Consider the following 24754-nt stretch of genomic DNA (forward strand, 5'->3'; position numbering starts at 1 on the left):
ATAAAATACACTAACAAAATATTACACAAATACTCGTACATTATATTATATAGTTTTTGATTGGACGAGTTTTTCATCCACTCATAATATTTGGTTATGTAATTATTTTACTTAACAACGAAATTCAATAACAATAATAAGATAAAAATAATAATAATAATAATAATACAAATTCACATTTACTTCACTTAACGAATTAAATAGAGCCACTTCGACGTATTTTAATCTTGTATTTGAGCAAAACCATAATGATTGAAACATCAATACCTAGTAATAATAACAATATCGCTTAGCTATAATAATAATAACAATAATAATAACCACGTCCGTGCATAAAATCTCAACAAGATAATTTGTAAATTAATCATGAGTAATGGTGATAAAACCGTCTGCACTTGGTCTCGAATAAATTAATCTTACAGCAATACCGTTCTGGCGTCTAGGGAGGAGTCGGGAAGTTGAACATTTTTAAATCACAATAAAATCTCTATTCGTCTATAGAAATTATAAATATTATATTATACTCGGAGCGTACACTAAACAGGGACGACGGGGATAATAGCGACAACGACGACGATATCCAACGAAAAAAATAATATATAAACGGAAGTTTAGCGTTGACGGTGGCGGCGGCGAATAATAATATTATTATAACGTCCACACAACTGTCAACCGCAGCCCCGGACACCATAATTATACACAGTGATCGACAATAATTTGGCCCTCGACATTTCGTCCGCGAATAGTGCGACGATGATATTATTATTATTAAGTAGGTACTCTGCAAAGTCATATTGTAACGTCTCTCAGCTTTGAGTCCGAGACCGCACGGACAGTGCTCTGGGCAGTACACTGCGGGCAATGTCAAGGTCGGGAAAAATGAAAATAACGGATATTATGATATTATTTTAGTTTCCGTCGATCGTCTTCCGGTTATGATATTATTAGGTATTTTTATCACAGCCCTCACAGCCAGTGGGTGCAACGACGATTTGACATAAACGCACAAGACGGAAATTTAAACAATAATTGTTAATTATTTTAAACCCCTAATGATAATAACGATAATAATTACGTTACGGTGTTTATGTTACAACAATTAATAAGTTGTAGATGTAGTGTTAGATCGTACAGTATTTTGGTATTGTGCGCGTATCGAGAGTGTATGGCGACGAAATCAATATTATAATTATTATTCTTTATTTTACACCGTCGCATATTATTATATTATGTGGTTTCCTGCACCAGGACCTGCAGCAGGCGTCGTCCTCGGAGCTATTGAAATAAAAAATGATATCGTCAACGAGACGATAAAAATCTTCATCCTACACACGACCCATATTATAACGCTACAGTCATGATAAGAACCAAAAAAAACGACGAGACTTTGGTTCGCGTCTGCGTTTTTCGACATTAAGCAAATGTTGTGTTATTATATTATTAATGTACCGCCGCCGCACAGTGCATCGTTATTATCTTCTGCGGACTTCCTGCAGCACAATGAAATGTTGTGTATTGATTGTTGTCTGTTCGCTATGCGATTACAAAACAAAATATTTGTATATTATACTGAACTCAAAAGTGCAGCGCCCGATGCGCAAAGAAAAATTCTAGTTTTTTGGTTTGCTATTTTTTATTAATTTAATTTTTTTATTATTATTATTTTTTTTTTTTAACTGGCGCCATATTATATAAATCGGCCCCGAATAACGTTAATTTTCCACGACCTTAATATGTATAATAATAATAATAATAATAATAATAATACAAATAATAATAATAATATAGTACATGGATACATAATAATTAATAAGATTCGATAAAGAAATACGGAAACGGCGAATCGATCGGTTTTCCCCTAATTAATAAAACAACTACAACAGTAATTTACCAATCACAAAATGTATTTTAAAATAATATAATACACCGAAGGGCTGTAGACGCTGATGAAACGGTCGCGCGTCGATTTGTTTTTACAACATCATGTAGATAGTACTTTAAAAATAACACTACAATGCCTATACAATACAACAGTATTATTATTTTACGCCGATAATGCCACTTGAATTGAAATCTATTGAAAACGATCCGCAGCCCTTCGATCTCACAAATGTTAACTATTTTGAAATAATTATGCGCGTGGGTGATGTAGATTACATAAAAAATATTCTCACACATATAAATATATATATATGTCTAAAAAAAAAATATATATAAATACTAGATTGTATCCTAATTAAGTAATAAAAAGTCACTGGGTAAAAAAAAAATATATATGTATATACCTATGCATGCGCGTTATTCGTGTTTACGCACAAATGGTCCTCCACATGGTGGTCGCGAATCCGTTAGATGTAGACACGTTACACGCACACACACAGACATACGCACACGTACATTGTACATAATATAACTTTGGACTGTAAATTTGATTAATTTATGTCACAAAAGAATGCTGAGCAAATATTATCGTTTTAATCTAAGAAATCGTCATTATAATAATATAATACACGTCACGATGGTTATGGGGGGGGGGGGGGCGTTGTAAGGGGGATGGGTAGATACAATTAGGGAGTGGGTGGGGAGGGGTAAATCGGCGTTCGCGTTTCCCGGACGGATTCGTTCGCATTCACCCCGTTTCCGGTGCAGGCGTTCGAAAAAAAAAAAACAAAAACGCAGACGTCCGGGGGGGGGGGGGGGGGAGAGGACCCCGCGAGTGCTGGCGGAACGGCGAGGGGCGACGGGAAAGTGACGGGGGGGACTTTGGGCAGCGACGCTCAGCCGCGCTTGAACTTGAGCACGGCCATGCTGATGGACAGGAACAACACTATCCACGAGATGGTGGACACGAAGCCCAAGTACACGTCGGGTTCCAGCAGGTTCCAGCCACGGGTCAGTATGCTCCGCAGCGACGTCGTGGCCATGGTCAGCGGCAGACAGTAGCTGACGTACCGCAACAGGATGGGCATGCCCTCCACCGGCCAGATGACGCCTGGAAAAAATAATTATTGTTCACGACACATTGTTATAATTATTAGTATACTGTGCGGCGAGCTATAAGTGTGAGGCGACGATGTTATATTATCGATCGTCGCGCCAATACGTCTCGTTATATTATATTATTATGTAAACATCGTTGTTTGGCGATAAAATCATTAAATGTGCGTGTACACCATATAGATAGGTATTAACCTATGTATTAATTGGGTCGCAATTAGGATTTAGCGGTGTTACGCTGCGGGGACTACTACACTGCAATATGACTGTCGCGGATTATACGTCGAAATAACTAACAAACATATTAGGCATTACAATAATATTATAATGTTCAGAGTGGCGGAAATGACAAGATTGAATGATTCGCTAATGGATTCCTTTAGTGGGGATACTTGAAACGTAATTTTTAGGGCCACTTGGCCGTCCCAATGTGTACCCCTTGTTACGACTATCCACATAGAAAGTACCTATATTATAATATACTGCAAAGACTCGACCTCTCGGACGTTTTTATGTCGTTATCCGCTTGGAACCGTGATAATTGTATATACATGACTATACATCATACGAATACATTTATACTGTGTATGCCTTTATCGTCATTATAAAAAATATAATTGCAATGGAACGAACTCGTTGGCGAATCATTACGATTCAGGCCACATAGGTACCTCCAATATTATTATATCACATTCGACTGGTCTAAAAGGAAAATCGAGGTAATCTGTTGTGTGTGCTCGCGCTTACTTACAATCAATAATTTATTAATACGACTTTTGTTATAATTGTATGTGTCTTTTAGCCGTTACAAATAAAATGAATGAATTCTATTGTTCTTATAAAAACAATGAGTGTATGTCGAATAATACCTATTATTTTTATTCAACGCGTTAACACAAAATGTTTACTTTGGTTTTTGTAAAAAAAAAAATGTAAATAATATTTAAATTATTAGTCTTCTGCGTTACGACAAAAAACTTACAATTCTTTATAATATGATTGACATAATATTATCATCGCCAAAGTGTTATTAACATTTTAAAATTAGTTTCAAAGTGTTCTAAAAAAAAACCGTACTGTAGTGTTTTTTTTCTTTCGAGCTGGTGACGTGATATAAAATTGTATTTATCATACGATAAAGGGGGAATTCTATAACTTGTTTGCAATGAATAAAAAATTATATAAAAAAACTAAATAAACATAACTAAGAATTTCGTAAAACGTATAATTGAACTGGAGCGATAAATAGAACGATTCGCGCAAGAATCGCGTGTACCAAGAACTGCGGTACGCTCCGTTTATTACGGACAAAATAATATTATGCTAATACGTAAGCGATGAGATGTAATCAATATAGTTCGACTTTTATGATAATAGTACTTATATATTATAATGATATTTTGATATTAATTTCATACGACCGAATCGACGTCGGGTCACTATAATATTATATAGGTGCAACTGTCCACAATATTGAACGATGAAAGTCGGAAGGAAACGAAAATAAAAATATATGACGAGACATATTATTTTGCATTAAAATATTAGGTATATTATGTTGTTGGCTGCGAATTACGTAATAACTCACACGTTTTGCTAATAATTTACACACCGTGAAACGGACATACTGTACGTATACTTACGTACGTACGAGGAGTGCAGTCATGTTATTATTATATTATTTCCAATTAGTGCGATACAGACAGTGTGGGGCCGCGTGGTTTTAATCGAACGGAACTCATTGAATCGTCAATAACTATTATTATTCGGTCCGGACGGGCTTGGAGTGTTTGTGCCTCGACAAATCGGATATAATACACTTCAAATTCAGCTGCTCTACATGACTACACGGCGACGACACTATAATAATACAGAGTCTCGTACTCCCGGACTCCTAACGATGGTAGTTATGTAAGAGGACAGTGCTGAAAATATCTTTGTTTATTTTCAACCCTCGTTACGTAATGTCGACTATTTTGTGCGCCCGATCGTTTCGTACCTTATAACTGATAGGGTGGGGGGGGGGAGGGGGTGGCGTCTAAGCTGGTGCCTCTGCTGTCATCAATATTTGTATTATTTATTTTCGGTTGATTTCGTCTCAACCGTCATTGATTTGTAAAAGTACTTTTTTTAGTTGACCTTTGGTATGCGATGACCAGACAACATAATATGTAATAATACGATATTGTTAAATAGGTAATAAATATTTTTTATCGTTTGATGCGATTTAGAGTTCATTTATTTTAATTTTTACAAGTTGTAAGTAGGTTATAAACATGATAATATAACCTACTACCTATATTATGGCAAAATAACATTAATTGCGTGATATTAATTACGTAACTACTTGTCGCACTGAGCGTATCGTGTATGCAATGTGTATTATGTATTTGAAATCGCTAAATAAACTAATATGACAATAGTCCTATTTTTCAGTGAAACAAATGTTTAGTAAAACCAATTATTATCTCATCAGCGTTTTTTTCTATTCAAACTTTTTCTCTTTCGAATATTACCATATTGTAAATATAACACAATATAAAGGCTGTACCACCGAGATTAAAACGAGAATAGTTTATCAAAAAGTAGAATATTTTTTGTTGTTGTTAATTATACAAGTAAAAATAAATTTATATCGTATAGAAAACCACTTTAAAAAATGCATATTACTATCGTATAGTATATAGAGAACTAGACTTCTTGACCCTGATTTCAAAGTATTTTTTTTCAAGTGGTGTACCTACCTATATTGGAAAAATATGCTACTATGAACCACTACAACTATGTGAAATAAAATAAAACTATGTCGACACATATAAACTGAAATGTTTACAATATTCTTATTTAATAAACGATTTGTAAAAAATGTCGATAAAAAAAGTTACGTACCTACTCTTGAATTAAATTATTTAAGTATATATTACGGTGTATAAGAAAGAAAAAAAACACAGTTGTAACATACAAACAGTGTGTGGGAAATTTACTTTTTACCCAGATCGTGGTAAAATTACTCTGTTTCAAAAGTTTACATTAACATTTTATATTTTTTGTACCGTATACAGTATACGTTTGTATATTATGTACATTTTAGCCACCTGAGTTATGTAAATGTACACATTATTTCATTGTAGTACAACACTATTCGGTAAAGCACCTAGCACCTATATACGTTTTATATTTGAGTAAAACGCTCGACCTCAAAATATGTTTGTCGAGAGTTTAAAATTATAAATATCACAAATATATATTTTTTAGTACCACACGTCGAGAGCTCAGTATTAATTCTAGTATACCTACCTAATTAAAATTTGATTAGTTAACATTTACAACAGCGTGTAAGTCGAAGGTTACGGTGACATTGATATTTATTGTTTACGGCGATATTTCGAAGGTAATATTCGAGATTGCTAGCAAATATTAAATAAACAATCATAATATTTTATTGTTTTCTCTCGACGCATGTGTTACGCAGGTACTAACTGTACGAAATTTAGTAAATTTGTTTCGATTAAATCCTAATATTGTGTGATATATGGTTCAGAACTGTATAATATGCACATACCACTGAGCAGAAGTGTCGGGTAAAAGCTTCCGAGGGCTAACTGGATAGCGTTTCTTTCCAGTTCACAAATGGCTGATATTACGAAACCTGTAAAAAGAAAAGTTACACATGGTCCGGGAAAACTGTTGATTTATGTTTCACTTACCGAAGCACATGCCGCACAGACCCTGCAATATCGTGAGGGTGATCACAAGAGTAATGTCTCCTTTGCATTCCACGCCGAATACAATAATCATGAATATGAGTACAAGTGCCGTCTGTCCACACATGACTACGAACTGCGTAATGACATGGGAGAACAATATTTCTAACGGCGTTACACCTGCGGAAAACAATTTTAAGGAAAAAATTAATTTCTGTGTGTAAAAAATGTTTAGCAGCTCATGTTTAGCTCGTTTACGGAGTTCCGATATCATAATATTATAGCACCTCCGATACCTTTGATCGATATACGAATTAATATTATGATGAGTACAACGGGTACATTGCGAAAGTCATACTATCATAAAAATATAATCAATGGCGTTCGAACGTATTATTTTTCCCACAACAATAAAACCTTTTTCCGTTTCAGTCGTAACATTTATTTTTTGAAATGGAAAACTGCAAGCGATACTATACAGTCGCACTCGTTATAAGACGTAAGATCTGTGAGTGGGTGTAAATTATGTAAAATGAAAAGGTAAAAAAACACGTTACGCATTCAAATGTCCTATGTAAATACTGGTACCCGCAACAATTTTATTGCCACCGCGAAAACTTGCGCCAAGATTAAAAGCCGTAAGACATATCTGATCTTTTTATCGGATGGTGTGTGGATGGAGGCGGCTAAATATTCATACGCTTACACCGCAATGTAACTGTACAGCAGTATTATACATGATAATACACAGCCAACAAAGCGGGAAAACCCCACAAACTGCAATAACGGTTTTATATATTTAGCTGAAAACTGTGATCGTAATATTTACCGGCGACCCAACTCCTGTCCAGCAGACCCTCGGTCCGCTCGATGATCAGCGCTGAAGACGTGAGTGCGACGGCCAAGAAGAAAACGATTCTAGATAGACGATAAAAACAATATTAATATCATTATAAAGACTTTAACAGACTAAAAAATTTAATTATATTGGATACTCACGTTAAAATAACTCCCGGCGCTACGAAATCCGTGAAACTGGGATCACTACTGCCGTATATTGGTTCTTTGAACTGTGTACAGAAAGTAAAACAATAATATCACATTATGATTATCGTTACATGTAGGTATTTTTTTAATTTTTAAACATAATATTATAAATTCCGAAATTCACCTGAATCGGAATGTCCGCAAGTTTGGGATTTTGCTCACAGCTCGACAGCAAACCTTGTCCAAAGTCTCTGTAAGACAATTGCAAGTCTCTGTTCAACATCAAACCGATCTGCTGGTCTGAAAAACGGAAAACGAAATACAATATAAACAACCGGTTGCGTTCGTACACGCGTGGTGATTTTTAAAATGTGAAATAAATCTGGTCCAACACTTACTCGACATGTCAAGCCACACCCGCACTTCACTCTGGTCCAATGTTTCTTCGTCAGATTCTCTGCCCAACGCCATTCGTGCAACGAGTGCGTCGGTAAAGTTTTCAGTGAAGTAAAGAGCTCCCCAGGCGTCGCCCACCTTAACGGCGTTTATGGCTGTCTCGGGGCTATCATAATAGTCCTGATAAATAGCAAAATTTGTAATATAATATAATTCGCACGATGTTTAATAATTATGTCAATAATATCCCGATACTCACTAATATTACGGTGTCTTTCGGTAAAGCATTTAAGTACCTACACGAAAACATTTCAAGTGTACAGTTATCATAAATAGGACACGCCTTTGTTTCCCAGTTCATTTCTTTGTTGACTACAGCCAAATGTAAGCCTGTAGGATCTCTACCGATGGCCAAACAGAAAAGTATGACTTGCATCACAGGCAATGCAAATATGAACAACATCACTCTGTAAGTATAGTGAAATATTTTATAATTTATTCAGTAATTTGTTCGTAGGATATTTGTCGACAAAATCAAATACAAATTGCAGGATATGTGAATTGTATATTCATCGATGCTCGATAAATATAGTATTAAACAATATATTATTATTAGGTATAATAGTCAACAAAGCGTGCGTTTGACGCGTTCTAAAATGCAGCGACATATTATTTTACTCCACACTAAGGGAAATACTGAAATACTTATAATAAATAGTATAGTATTGTATATATCAATAATACGGATACCCTGAGTAAACCTACCCAACGTTTCTCCACATTCTCAAAAAGTTCTTTTGCAACAGCGCCTTTGTTTTTCCTCGAGTAGTGATTTCACAACAACTTGAGTCGTATTGTGGCTCCATCATCTGCATATCGGCCAATTTACCATTAATGCCATTTGACTGCTCTTGCGCAAGCACCTCCTTTGATTGGTGGAAATTCAAGCCTACTACTCCGCTCTCTTCCGTTACGTAAACAGGTTCGTCCTTCTTACCCCAATTCAACGTAGCCTAAAAAGTAAAACCAATACAATTAGTCGTTCCGATAACAAAACGAAATGTGTATTGTTTGCCTACTCAAAATGCCGTATTTAGAAACAACATTGTTGTTATAATATCCCGATACAATGCAAATAATAAATAATTACTTACGAGTGAAATGTTATTCGATATGTTGACTGGTGTTTCCTGCGGTTGTCCGTCCGTTCCTTGTTTTCTACTCAGTTTTAAAAACACTTCTTCTAATGACTGACAATGATACATAGATAGCAATGCACGCGGAGATTCTTCGGCCAATAACCTTCCGCTCCTCATTAAACCGATCTAGACAAGACAATAAACATTTTTTTTATCGATTACGTTTTACTTTATAATTTTTAACATGTAATTAATAATATAATATAGTAAAATATTATATTTAAATATTTCATAATATGCTGGAAAATGTACTAACAGTGTGCGCTTGCCGAGCCTCCTCGATATAATGTGTAGTGATGATAACTGTTTTGTGTCCATCTTTTGTGATCTGAACCAGATGATTCCAAATACTAATTTACCAGACAATAATATTCAAATATAATCAAAAGGAAAAACATGAAATAATTACTAGGCTAAATAATATTATCCTTAATTGTTATACCTTTGACGGAGTAACGGGTCTACACCGACCGTAGGTTCGTCTAAAATCAAGAGCTCCGGATCGTGCATAAGAGCCACAGCGAATGAAACTCTTCTTTGTTGACCACCACTGAAACACAATTTAATTTTTATTACAATAAATTGTAATTCTTCAAGCACGCGTTGAGTTTTCAAAAATTAATTACCTAAGATTTTTCACCAATCTAGACTGGCTGGGCAAATCTAAGAAGTTCAAAAGGAATTGAAGTCTGTCATTAATTTCCGACGTTTCCATACCAAATATCCAACCAAAATACATCATTGTCTCTTTGATGGAAAACTCTCCATACAGGGCTATTTCCTATAAACAAAAAAAAAACGTAAAATATTAATTTGATGTATAAATCACAAAAATATAAAATACCGCAATTGCTTAGATAACCAAAATGTATATTATATGAAACACAACAACACCGAAACTCTATAAAATTGGCGTATTATCACTCAGAACACTCATACATTCGTAATTTAATTTCTAAATGTGTATGAATATTACAATGGCCTGTCCCACCTGGGAACAAAAATACTGGTTTCGATAAAACAATCTTGTAATTTCCAGACGTTGAGTTCGTATTTACGACAGTACTTCATTCTATTACATGACATTTATAGCCAATGTGTATATGATAATAAAAAAAATATACAAAAACGATTTCCGTGAATTAATAAATTTCAAGTTAAAAAATAAATAAACCCTAACAACTTACTACAATATCAAATTATTTATGTTTTAGTTTTTTTTTTCATAAATTAAACTTATTTTTATTTCCATAACTTTTAAATTACGTGGCTTTATTTAATTTACACTGTCTTACAATATTATTAACGATTGACGTAAGTATACAAAGGGTAATATAAATGTAATTCCGATTTAATATTGCTGTTATAACATCGGTGTTTTTTTTTTTACGATATCAACATTTAAAAAAAAATTATGGTCTAAATGTCCGATTTTATCCGTTACAGTCGGTGATTCTATTATAGGAAAAAAATGGTGTGTTGCACTGGAGAAATCGTGTTTCCACGTACACATTCTGAATACGAGAGTTTGAAATATATGTGTATCTTGGCCGCTTATAACGTTTGTAATAATCGCCTAAGTCGGTAAAAACTAAAAATCTGTCAATACATATGAAAAGATTAAAAATAGATTTAAAAAAAAAATGAACAGTGTGTTATATAATCATATCCGACTACGTGCCAGTATCCATGGAATACATTTAGAAAATAGCGTTTGTGGTTTAAACAAAAAATATATAATATATTTTATAGACTATAGTTGCTTAAATTAAAACCTGTGTTTAGCAACGATCAATAAGTAGAAAACAAGAAGTAGACATTTTGAAATATAACTGTGGGAAAACTGTTTTAATGATTTGTTAAAAAATGTCTCCGAAAATATCAAGTTATAATTAAGGGGTTTATCTCATCAAAAAATAATGCTTTGTGGTAGGTATAACTTTTTTTTTTACAAGAGGGTCATTAGGGCTATAGATTTTTTTCTATTTTAATTTCAATAGCCTTCAAAGGCAATAAACTTGTTTTCTAAATATTATAACGATTAGGACACAAATTATTCATCAAAACGTCTTCCATATTATTATAATCGCTTGTCCCCCTTCTCTTCCGTTATCGATCGTTATAAAATCCAGCACAATATCTAAAATACCAATTATGATGTCGTTACGAGGTCAGTAAAACGTTATGGATAATGATGAATGTTCAGTATTAAAATGTCAAATATAGACATAATTAAATGATGAAGTCTGTAAATATTTAGCAAAAAAAGATAATAGGAGAATGAGTCCAAGAGTAATAATTCTGTGAGTGATCAATATTCAGTAATGTATTTAATGTCTGAGGAGTGAAGACTGTAAGACTTTTTTTTTGTCCTATAGAAATCTAAATTGTCATTACAAATTATTGATGCGACGTGGCGCCGAAGAATAATTTCTAAACAATCGACACGAACGTCAACTATTAACGTCATTCGAGTAATTGTCTGAAGAACGATTGAATACAAATTGAAAATATACAAGTGTCAAATATTATACCAGTAATTTGATGTCATTGATAAATTTTCAAAACTATAATACATTTGGTGCATACAATTATTATCAACTAATATAAACCAAAATTAACGGAACTTTTACTTTCAAGAACTATTAAATAAATAGGTACCTATTTAAAATTAAAATTTATAATTAAAATGAGAAATAAATACACGCATACTTAAATTTAAGGCACTGACTTAAGTGCCTGTAGGTAGTAATACTCGACAGCAATTCATTTTTTGGTATAATACCTACCAAGTAACAAGTACAACTATAATTTGTACACATTATACTTTAAATTAAACAAATAATAAAAGAAAAACGGAATATTTTATTATTATTTTTTTACAAAAGACACGGTGTACTATAATAAAATATTTTTTGTCTCATACTTTATTATTTGAGAAAATTGAAAACTATATGTACTAAAATCAATAAATTATTATTGATCGTTTTTCGGAACATTTTTATGCATTCCCTTGAAACGTTTAATTCTTATGTCTTAATAATATAATAGTAGAAGAATGAGGCATTATAGTATATAATCATGACAAAATGTAAAATTATGTCATTGAAACTATAGCTATATTTTTTGTATCACCATTATAATATTATATTGTAATTAGAGTTTGAAAAAAAAAAATAATAATAACTAATAACTAAATATAACATAATATAAAATGTAGGTTCTATACAATCTCGAGTAATTATAAACCAATAAAAAATCACACTGATAAATCATATTAATTTATTGAAACCTTCAATTCAAAAAGGTAAATATTAATTGTTCCTTTATGTTATGCTGTGAATGTGTTACGGACACGGACGTTTTTATAAGTATGCACGTGTGTGAAAAAAATAACTTGAAATACGTGCTCCACAATTTCAAAACATTGCGGAACAAATATGGATTCAAACATGTTCTCTGAAGAGTTGTCTTGTCATTGTTAATATAAGTTGACAATGTATTTATTTATTTATTTATTTGGTTTTTTTTAAACAAAAAGTTGTTACCGGAAAAATGAAAATTATTATGAAAACTTATCATGACTTCAACTGTGCGCAGTAACAAATTCACAATGTGAGGTAATATATTAATAATATTAGACGTTTTATTAATATTAACAAATAATAGTGCATAACAATACGGTATAATATATTATACCGAGACATAATAATATGGCTCGTTGAATTAGATTTTAAGATTACGGTATACATATAAATAAATGTACATTTCAAACTTTCAAAGGTACTTGAATAAAAAATACCAAAATACGTCATACTGACCTATTTTGACGGAATAAAATGCTGTCTGACAAACGTATTTTGAAACGATAATTCCATTAGGTAACGTTTGAAATATTCAACACGTTAGTATTGTTTTAGATTTAAAACTTGGTCTGATATAATAAGTAGCAAATTTTCATAAAATATCAGTCGGAACTTAAATATTTTATTCTCAAGCCCGCAACTAACCTATTCGGCACATCGATACGAGTTCGCACGAAATTGTATAAGGTTGTATGATATTTTTTTCGCTAAAGGGATTTAGTGTAAAACCACGTCTTATCCCAAACTCCGTACCTACCTAATACATCACTATTATACATTTATATTACCGATGAATATAATATAATATAATACTACGAATTCGTATATTTTACATACAAGTAAAATATTTGGGATATTTGTAAATTTGTAACTCAAGATACTGAAATGGTGAAAAAAAATCTTTATATTCAAAAAAAATATATACCTACTACGACTAATACATTTTCTCTGCTCTTAGAAAATTATTTGTTCGAGTAAGCAACTAAATATAGAAACTAGAGAGGTGTTTAACCAACGCTACTTATGATAAACAAAAGTAGTTATTGATCGGGCAAAATAATATCGTCTTACAAAAAGCACTTAATTTTTTGCATAGGCTTTTTTCTTTATTAAAAAAAAAAAAAAAAAAAATGAATTGCTACCTTATAGACACCATTTTTGGCCCCTTTAAAATTGAATCGTAACGAATAACTGAAATAATATGATAGTTAGATAGTAAAGTTATAGTTTCCTAATTATGCCACTCGGAAAAACTTGATAATATGTGTCGTATAAATATTATATTCAAACCCAATTTAGAATATTAGCTGGTGGTGTTGACGAGGCAACTTGATTGTTTTACTTTCTAAGATGATCATAGACAGTAAGCTTTTCTAACACATTCTGATTAATGATTTACGCAGTAAAGGGAAATCTTTAGTGACATACTTTTTAAATTAATATTATTATTATTATTATTATTAATACTATATTAATATAAACTTATAATTTCTTTGTAAAACTTTTAAAAATGCATAAACTCAAATGGAAACTTATGCTACCGACCAGAAAAGAAGGTAGGCAGGTACTTACTGGTTGCTATGCCATCATTTGGTGAAATATTTTTTCTTTCAAATAATGTTTTAAACGTTTTAAAATTAATATTTCATTAAACTCTGCGTGGGAATAAAATGTACTTATCAAAACTTCTAATTAAATTACAACTGCAAGATACGACGTTCAGAAACTTTTTTCTTGTTTAGTTTTTTATCATTATTATGATTATTATTACTATCATTTTTTTAAATATAAAACAGTAAGCGTTAAGAAATCGCAATTTACAGTGTACGGAATGCCAATCAGACATCAGTCGGTTGGGCTTCACACTAGTAAGTCACCTCGCTTCATTCTTGGCGTATTATTACTATTATTATTATTATTATTATTATTATGTTATGTTGACTCCCGTGCAACGGGGTTATATTATTATATTATTATGTAGGTATGTGCGAGTGTTTCACACGACTCGGGTCGATGCTTCCCGCGGTTTTAGCAACCATTGCGAATACTGTAATAACATTTTTTTTTTTATATTGTAATAATGTACGTATGTACAACACGTCAATATTAACTTCAGGTAATATGAGTTTTCTGTTCGTATTTATCACGTTTACCCGAAGATTGATAACCGCGGCAACCACTATCGAAAGGGGATAAAACCACTCGTAAACATATTATGGCTACAGTATCGTAGGTAAATACCTTAGATACTAAATGTGATTTAATATTGATGATAAATATGTATCAAATGAGTAATGCTCAGCCTTGGTGGCGTCCTCAAAATAAAAAATAAAATTATACGCGCAAGAAATGCAGTCTGCAGTTGGCACGCGCATGCGTGAACGCGTCTTTGCGCCTTGAAAAGCTTCGGTCGACCGATCGACGATTTTTTATCCGCGTCGGCTGGCCTTGCTCTCCCGACGATGATACGCGGACGCGTATACAGACGACGTTTCGACAGACTTTTGCCAAAACCCAAGGACCGTTTGCACGGCGTTTTCGCTTACGAGTCCGGCCAAGCCCGCGTTTTAGTCGATCGTACATGGTGACGTGTCATACAGCCACCACCGCTCTCGCCAGAGGTCGAAATATGCCCCCACGCTCACGAACTACACTGTCGTCGTTGTTAAAATAATCCTACAGTGCGTCTTTTATGTTATATAGCATCACTAAATAGTTCAGCCAGACGACCTTATATATTGAAATACGGTTCGCTATGATATTATACTGTTATACCTAAAGTGTACCGAAAAGTATGTACACAGTTTTGGGACAATTTCACATTTTCAACTCTTCTGGCACGCGTGCGTGTGCAATATCGATATCATACGCGTTTTTTTTTATATAAAATAGCAACCGATATTTAATCGTCAGATATGAATTCATCATTTTATTTATTTTAAGTAATTTAAATGATCTGCATTGTCTTAAACATAAAATTGATCGAGTTACAGCTGTTTGAAATTTGGAAATAATCGGATTTTTTTAGTGCTTAAAATTGTGTGAATTTGCGCTGCAACCCCGTGGGTATGTGACATTTTCACGAAATGTGTAAGTACTTTGCTATCACAGCAAACCGTATTTTAGCATAATGTCATCGGGTTGAGATAATTAGATTTACATATTATTATAATATATAATACGGGGCACACTGTATAAAATATATTAGGCAATAGGCATTATTAAAATATTACAATATATTAATCACGAGTCACTAGCACGTGGTGATAGTCATGGGCCATGGCAATGGCAATGATAATATTAAAGGATTTTCGTTTTCCCAACCAGGATTGTTCAGGAATCCGTCCGACTGCTGGTAGAACATGGGACCCAACCACTTATTTTGCATTTAATAAAATGTATTATAATATAATATTGTAATATGATATTATGTCCCGATATTTGTTAGTTATTACCTGCGGCCATTGCTTCCATACTTCTAATCCAACTTTTAAACAATTGCAGCGCATCACGTTTTTCCGGTTTATCGCAACTGGTTTTAAACATTAATATTATGTTGAAGTGCGGTGAGGTTCACAGATATTTCAAGCCTACAATTATTAGAAATATCCAAGTTTCTTTTTAGACCTAATTTCGTCTACTACCTTCCAGTATAAACCGTTATAAAAATAAATCTGTATTTAATTTCCATCGAAAATGACTACCAAATATTAAATTTCTTAGCATGATAAATTCCAGCCATAAATTATTTTTTTTTAAACAGTTTTTGAAAAATATTTTGGATGTATCATCTGTATAAATAAACCTTGTTTTTTTCGTATTATTTCATATCGTTTTTTTTCAGTTATTGGTCTTTTACTCATCAATAGTATGACATTTTAATAAACATTAATTACCTGAGGCATGTATCCAACGCGTTTTCCGGGCACACCACTTCCTTTTGTTCCGGGCTTTCCTCCGAGCACAAATATCTGTCCAGTGTTTAGTCGCCTTCGGCCAACAATGCAGCTGAGCAATGTCGTCTTACCGCAACCACTAGCTCCCAGCAGTCCATATCTATAATTGGTAATAAGGTCTGTGAGAAAAATATTGCAATTCCCAAACCACATAAAACGTAATTCAAAAGTCAGAAACGTCCATCTCAGAAATTAAGTTAGGATACGAATACCAACAGACGACTATTTATTTATTTGGAAATATTTACGAAAACAAATATATTTTCTATAGAATCCTTACGTACCTATTTTCACAAATCGAAATTATTTTTACAAAAACTGTAAATCTATATTATACTTATGAAAAATTTAAAATTTTGATAAAATAATAGATACATTTTGAGTAAAAGGTACGATTTCAGGTTTAATCAAATTATTAAGAGTTTGAAAAGTCCGGGATATTGTTTTTTTTTTAATTTTTTTTTTTACTTTATTACAGAAAACATTTTTATTTTTATAATTTTAAAAACATATTATTATCTAGGGTTTTTGAACATTCATGGCGAAAAATAATTATTCAATATTTTTGCAAGAAAAATAATCGCGATAAGCACCAGCTGTTTGTTCAAGAAGTTCTGTCTACAGAAACGAAGCGATTCCGTGAATTGTATAAAATCGACAGGTCTGCGTTTATGCAACACTCTGGGAGAATCGTGACGCTGAATCGGAAAAACGGAATAATTCCACACCGGGGGCACACGCTGCTATATAGCACATCTAGACATATAAATTATGTAGACTATTGAGAATAGTATATTATAATAGCGATGCGTAATCACTGCCATCGTCGAAATATTATATCACGTACGACCGTATTATATATATATTATGAGACGCATTGTGAGATAATCGTAACGCGATCTCTCGTGTACCCTTGGGACACTGAAAATAATAACTATTGTGAAATTCTGTTTTCGGAGATCTATGCGAGCACTGGTCATCGAAAATGTGATTTGCGTCGAATACAGTCACAGCCATCGCGCCGCCACCTCGGTATCAGCTCCGCGGTCGGGCACACGATAATATTATTATTATTATTATTATTATTATTATTATTATTATTACTATTACGCCTATAATGTATGCGTATAACCTACGGAAGATTGCCGGGTCGTCGGCGGAACCCATGCAAACCGGTTGCGTCCGGAGGTCGTACCAAGGATAATGCGTCTCTACATGACGTCCATGCGTACATTACAGGTAAGTAAGTAATGATATGATGTATTAAAAGCGACCGATGGCGTAAAAACATGTATTATAATATGCGTTTTGACGTCGTAGACGGTACCTGACTTTAATGCAATATTATAATTATCGTCTGTTTGTCGTCCGCAAACACCACCGCCACTCCATTATAATGGTCGTTTCCGAAACGATATTCACGAACCTACGCGTTGACAGCGGCTCGAGCACTTATTTTACTAGCATGTACGTATTATGTATTTGTGTACCTGCTACCTACCTACGTTTCTTTATTTGCAGTTTCATCCTGACAAATTCTGCCTTTAAATTGCGTGACCTGGCGGTCGATTGAGTACGAAAAAACAAATACAATTAATATACGCACGCATTTGTTTGACGGCTTAGGATTAATGCCGCGGTAGCGATAACGCGTGTTGACGCGTTGGTGGAGGCTATTATTATAGGTTTATATTATAGGTTCTACACGCGCGAAAAAACCACTCGAAACGACATTCAGCGCAGAGGTATATAATTCGAGTGGTGTCGTAGAATATCGCACTCGAAACCGGTGCGAATCACTCGACGAGTGTAGGTATACCGCAGCGTCTGCCCGGAAAGCCTTTAGAACGACGCCGTACAGATTTTCCTGCAGGTTAGAACGTAGTTTTTGACGAAACATATGAGAAGAAACACTCGACTGTGACGTGACGCAGTGGCGGACATCGGGCACGTATGAATTAATGATGGAAAATAACGAATATTTATTATGAAGTTATGCTAATTCATTAACTCTATTGTACAATTTGCATAGGTGTAGCTCAAATAGGATTTCCTTCTTGGCGCTCTCTAAAAAAAAGTCTAACGAGCTCGGCTAAGACGCCGTCTCCGCGTGACTGAATCACTTAGCATAATCTTATTACGAGGAAACGCGGTAATAGTGCCCCGACCTAATATCTTAATGCCGTGTCTCGGTAAGGTAAGGTGAATTAATATCCTAATAGCAATATAGAATAGTTATACGACGGTTGGTGGTGATAATAATGGAATGCTCCTACAGTGTTTACGGTTGAAAAACCCCATAGCTCGGGGGGAAACATAGCACTAATTTTGAAAACGTTACCATCGAATAGCACTAATATTGAGCACTAAATTTCGATACTATAGCGGATTTTTTTGCTGGTGTTGAACCCGCTACGTGAAGTTAGCGGAGAAAGGTAAGCCCCCGTATAACTTTTTACTGACTACAGCACTAATTTTTAAAACGCTACGGTTGAATAGCACTAATTGAGCACTAAATAGTGGTGTTATAGCGGAAATTAGTGCTCAAATTGTTCAGCTAACTTCACGGACCTATAGAATACTCGAATTTTTCGGCGAAAAAAAATGTTCTGAAATTATGTTGCAGGTTTTTGGAAGCAATACCACGTTTTTTGGGCACTAACCGAGATGTGGATATAGAGAGTGAGTGAGTGAGAGGTATCTCTCCGTTCTGACAAACAGTTTAGACACATGCAAATAATGTTAAAAATACTATATCGCTTGTATACTGACATTGTGCCCTTAGCGACCGTCATGTTGAGGTTACTAAGCACGTGGTTCGGCTTGCTCGTGGAACCATAGTGCTTGAACGCGTGTCGGACGCAAACGGCCTGCTGGCGGCGCGTCCACACGGTGCTTTGTTGGCTGAGCAACGAAGGCGGTTGAAACGCGGGGTTGACGATTCCGCCACCGCCGTCCGCTAATCCCACGCTGACGCTACCGCCGCCGTTCCGGGGCTCCATGGCCACCACGTCCGGAGAACTGCCCACGCCGGACGTCATCGTCGCCTTAACGCCACCGGATTCTTCGTTCCCTTCTCTGTTGGAAAAACAAAAATTAGATATTTCGTATTATTATTTGAGTCCTCCGAAGAGAGTTAAACACAATAATTATTTCAGGCAATGTGACAGGGATGTATAACATTATAATATTATGATTATAGCATAACGAGAGATAGGACCTATTGTACACATTCCGGGTGTAGAGTGTAGGAGTATACATAACATTATATAATATGGAGAGTGATGACGGTGTTTGTCCGATGTTTATTCAAATATAGCCATAGTCACTCTGTTTAGAAATTGCCCGAATTGGCATGATTTTTCAAATTCATTATACTAATCGTTCGTATACCCGCAGAGTGGACATCACGATAATTTAATACTTCGATCAACGACATGCGAGAAACGTCTTAATATTATACATATTTTATAATAATAATTTTGGTGTACGCAAGACGTGACGTCAAAAGGGTTGCGCGTCAACTGTTCTTAATACTTATTATACAGGTACAAGACTTTTCACGTTGGGTAAGTAAACTGATTACTGAATAAGTTAAATCAATGGTGTAATGTGATAATTTTCGTGTTACAATAATAGCGTTTGAGACGTTCGAGTGTCCTCTACGACACGCACCGAGTATGACGTTTCCCAACAGTAGACGTATGAGCATACCTCTTGTGCGGCTCATCGACGGTATTTAAATCGCGACAACTCGCTAATATTATAATTTTTAAATTATTAGCTTACAATTACGATTTAAATTTTTTAAAAATCCATTTTACAATAATAATAGTGTTGTTCCGAGATGTTATTTTCGACTCTGCCGTGAACTCGTTACTTACCAAATGGACGCACACGTATTCATATTAATGGCACCACCCGTCGTGGTTTCACGTGCATCGGACATGTTACTTATAGATATAAATTAATTTAAACACATTTATGATACCTTATATACGTCTTAATTACGTGATTTAAAGTTGAACTTTTAATTTATTTGATGACAGAGCGAAAAGTTTATGTCTGATAATCTGACATGTAAATCGGGAATATACTTAGATGTGAGTGTCAACGTTACGTCTACGCTGGCTGCAGCTGAGACCAACTCTAACTCAAGAGAAATTGCACCATGTTTATTTATACAATAATCCATGCTTTGGTTTAAGAAGTGGAATTTAAATGGATCAGCTATATTTACAAATCGTCTCATTAGACGTTTTTAAATAAAAACAAATAATCCGCGCATAGGTCCAATTGTCCAAAGGTATTAACTATTATTACACCGAAAATATATAATCACACGTATATTATATTATTATGTTTATCACTTAATAATAACAGTCTACAATTTGTTCAATATTGACCTATGAACAAAGGGTTCAGCAATCGGCATTAGAATTATTATACGCCGTTATATCATTATTATTCGTGACTGTATATTATGAAAAACATTTGTTTTAATTCTTTTTTAATTTTTTAGTATACACGACGTTTCCCGAATGAACATAACGAGTGCAAATCGGTATAATATATTTTATGCGCGTCTTGTTAACGTTCAAGTCTCAAGGAGATTCTGCTTCCAATGCAATGTATACAACGATCGACGACGCGTATAATAATTAATAGGTATACGTATACTGTATAAGTATAATAGACTTGTAAAATGATCGTGGGATTTTCGCAGACATGGCTGTCCACTGTTCATCGTATCGGAATAATAATATTATTTATGTTTTACATATTATTATCAACGTGTATTGGAAATGCGAACACAAACGGATAGTGTCGGGCAACAATTGTGTGTATCGATATCGATCCGATTTGATTTTTCCGATATTGTATCGCGATATCGTAAGTTGTACAATATCGTATCAAAAATACATATTTGAAATATTATTTACTTAGTACTTATTAGTTATTATTTATTACTTATCAACAATTTCCTTTACCTAGCTAATAAAACAATATTTATATCGAGGATATCGTATCGAATTATCGATATTGTTGCCCATCACTACAAATGAATCCGTGGACCTGAATATGGTTATATGATGACTAACTAAGGGGTTGATTGACTGGTCACTCGATTTAAAGAATTACCTAATCTAGGATAGATTACCTTGATAAAAAAGAACTCATAATTTGACATTCAACCAAACGTTGTACTTGTGTGTCTTCGTTTCCGTACATCTGTTGACAAATCTATTTCCTAGTGACAGACACACTACATACGTCATTTTAATATTCATCGCGTGAGTGTACATAATATGTAAATACTAATTCGGCTATTTTTACGACCTATCACGTTCGGGTCGTTTTTTTTTCTCTTCATCGATAATATTACAATGGTAATTAGCGGGGCCCGAAGAACAAATCTATGATTTGCCATGATATATATGGCTGTAATTTTACGACGTGTGGTTTTCGGATTGTCATGCGACTTATTAATTTATTATATTATTATGTTTGTGGTTTGTCTCAAGTCTCAAGTCTTTTCGACACACGATAGCTGTTGTAGTATTTATACACGTCGACCCATCGTCAGTGGCCGATCCGCGGAGCTCACATAGATAGGTACATATTGCAGCAGTTGTACACCTTGAAAACGATGATTGCGTTGACCTTACATTTTGAGAATTCGCGGTCGGAATGCGAATATTATGTTTTTCAGCCCTGAACACGCGACTGACTGGACGTCGTCGCCGAGTCAGTTTCACGAGTTATAGTATTTTATATGCCTAAAATGTTATATGGCTAATGCGTTATATTTGTAGAAATGTAGAATTTATATAATATTTTACCCATGTTCAATATTTTATTATTATACAGATAAGGACTTGATTTTTTTGCGTAAAATAATATAAGATTGAGTCGGACGAGCGACGAAGTGACGTAGACTGGAATCCGGGAAATACATTTGCACATAGTACGTAGGTGTGACCAGACCTCGACCACAGAGACAACATATTATTATTATTTAATGTCCGACACCAAAATAGTTATGTAACCATCGGTGTTAAATTAGGGTGGGAGGGGGTAATCACAGATGTGGAATTTTTGGGGAACGTACACATTAACAGTATAGCAATTTATAATTTTTTAATAGTATTATTATCAGTGACGATAATCTTGTAGCATATTTTTTTTTGGTAAATTATAAGATTTTACACACTTATACAGTATACACAATACCTACACACTGTTGTCGGTTACACATACGCATAAACTTTATTGTTATTATTATTGCTCAATCTATTCATAACACGAATAGTGTATTTGTAATCCATATTTTGTAATATTCATAACTAACACTACATCTTTCAGCCTTTATTCGCTTTCAGTTACACCTTCTAAGCACCGCGGTTTATTAATGAGATTTGCTATACAGACTACAAACAGGGGAACTACACTATACGTGTAATAACTGTAACGTTTGTAAAAAATATTAAAATTACGTCTCGTAGGCATAAAATAAATTATTAATGTGAAAAAAAAAACCAATAACTTAATACACTGGTAATTACTAATTATACGAAACGAATGTTATATCGATTAACAATGAATTTGCACTGCAGCGCAGTGTCGAGTGTATAATTTGGTTTTTTTCTCGGCGCTTTTGGAAATTACAGGGACAGCCACGCATGCAGCCTCTGCTTCCATCGTGTATCCGCATACTATGATATAGTTACGCCTATGAGTCGTGTCTGCATAATATTATTTTTATATTTTACACGTCGATATATTATGATATGGTCTGCGTGTGTATAACATAAAATTATCATACATTTGCGGATTGTGGGCCGCACCGATTACGCGGGTTACCTAATCCAAAGTGAATGTAAACGACCGATCCGGAAACGACGAGCTAGCGACTCGCAACGGGAATATTATGCCCTGCGGCTTTGCGTGCGTGCGAGCGTCTGCGCCCGCTCGAGGCGAAATCGTTCGCGTCGACTTTGTGCCGTTCTCCCTGCTCCCCGACCCACCTATACCACCAAATGCTATGTATATTCCCTACCCTGCTATACTATAATATATACGATCCCGTGGTGGTAAAAAAATATATAATTTATATTATAGTAACGTATCATTGGGTCTTAAACCATATCTGAAACCCATAAAACCCCGCAATAAAGAAGAGAGAAAACGCGATTATAGTAATAATGTATGTGTGAGTGTTTATTTTTTTGTTTCTAGTACAAGTGCGCGCGCGAGGACAACATAATAATAATAATAATAATAATGTAATATTATAAATTGTCATAATATTATACGGCCGCCGTTATGCGTAAGCGAGTTTTCGCCGCGTCAAACGATACGTGTCGCGGGACGTTTCGGGAACGACCTCAACGAATTACACGTCGTTTCGCAATTGTACATAATATAATAATAATATTCTTATACGTTTCGTATAATAATATTATATGGGCACACGTTTCCTTGACCTCAACCCGCGACTCCAACCGGCCGAAAATTCAAACTCCAGCGATGTGCAGCTCCGGTCGCGTCTTACGCTGAACAGAAAAATATATGTGTGCCATCGCCGTGGATACCCAATAAAGGTATCCGTAAAATGTACCACCCGAGGTTGTTATTTTTATCGGTACGCGGGCTCGTTTAAAATATTATAAATTAATACTGAGTATGCTAAATCTCGTTTAACCAATCTAGAGACAAATGCGTAGCCGTATTGTAGAACTGCACGGACACTGACGTTTTTCATTGCCAATTATTTCGGCGTTGGAGAAAAAAAAATATATATAATATGATAAACACGATAATGATGCGACACTACTATACTAAAACGTAACGTGTTATTAAAACAATGGATAATTGAGCTCTTCTCATGTCTTTCTTATAATATAATATAATATTTTATTAACGCGTTACTGAAACCGACCGTGGAATTTCAGTAGAATTTGCAGCGTATTACACATAATAATATTAGTGCGTATATATATGATATTATTATGTGAGAATCTTTTGCAATCGTTATTACTACGAATATTTCAACAAAGTAGACTGCACAAAATTACAATGGTAATGCGAATAATAATAACGTATCGACAAATAATTAGGGCGCTAATAACCACAATATAGGTTGTGGA

At 34.2% G+C, this 24754-nt stretch overlaps 1 protein-coding gene across 3 annotated transcripts in view; it reads right to left on the bottom strand.

Moving 5' to 3' along the window:
• Positions 1–210: 210 nt before the first annotated feature.
• Positions 211–24754, bottom strand: part of LOC100165247 (ABC transporter G family member 20) — a 67831-nt gene continuing 43287 nt past the window's right edge. For all 3 annotated transcript variants that reach the window (XM_029488404.1, XM_001951709.5, XM_003246484.4), the window contains exons 2-16: positions 19377–19682; positions 16545–16704; positions 9910–10064; positions 9726–9833; positions 9540–9633; positions 9239–9409; positions 8850–9097; positions 8344–8551; positions 8087–8264; positions 7873–7988; positions 7701–7771; positions 7531–7619; positions 6705–6881; positions 6560–6646; positions 211–2992 (exon numbers count right to left, since the gene is read on the bottom strand). In XM_029488404.1, coding sequence (XP_029344264.1) covers positions 2778–2992; positions 6560–6646; positions 6705–6881; positions 7531–7619; positions 7701–7771; positions 7873–7988; positions 8087–8264; positions 8344–8551; positions 8850–9097; positions 9239–9409; positions 9540–9633; positions 9726–9833; positions 9910–10064; positions 16545–16704; positions 19377–19645 — 2346 coding nt within the window. In that variant the 5' untranslated portion in view covers positions 19646–19682 and the 3' untranslated portion in view covers positions 211–2777. The remainder of the gene's footprint in view (positions 2993–6559; positions 6647–6704; positions 6882–7530; positions 7620–7700; positions 7772–7872; positions 7989–8086; positions 8265–8343; positions 8552–8849; positions 9098–9238; positions 9410–9539; positions 9634–9725; positions 9834–9909; positions 10065–16544; positions 16705–19376; positions 19683–24754) is intronic.

The sequence above is a fragment of the Acyrthosiphon pisum genome, chromosome A1 (assembly GCF_005508785.2).
Source record: "Acyrthosiphon pisum isolate AL4f chromosome A1, pea_aphid_22Mar2018_4r6ur, whole genome shotgun sequence".
Lineage (NCBI taxonomy): Eukaryota > Metazoa > Arthropoda > Insecta > Hemiptera > Aphididae > Acyrthosiphon > Acyrthosiphon pisum.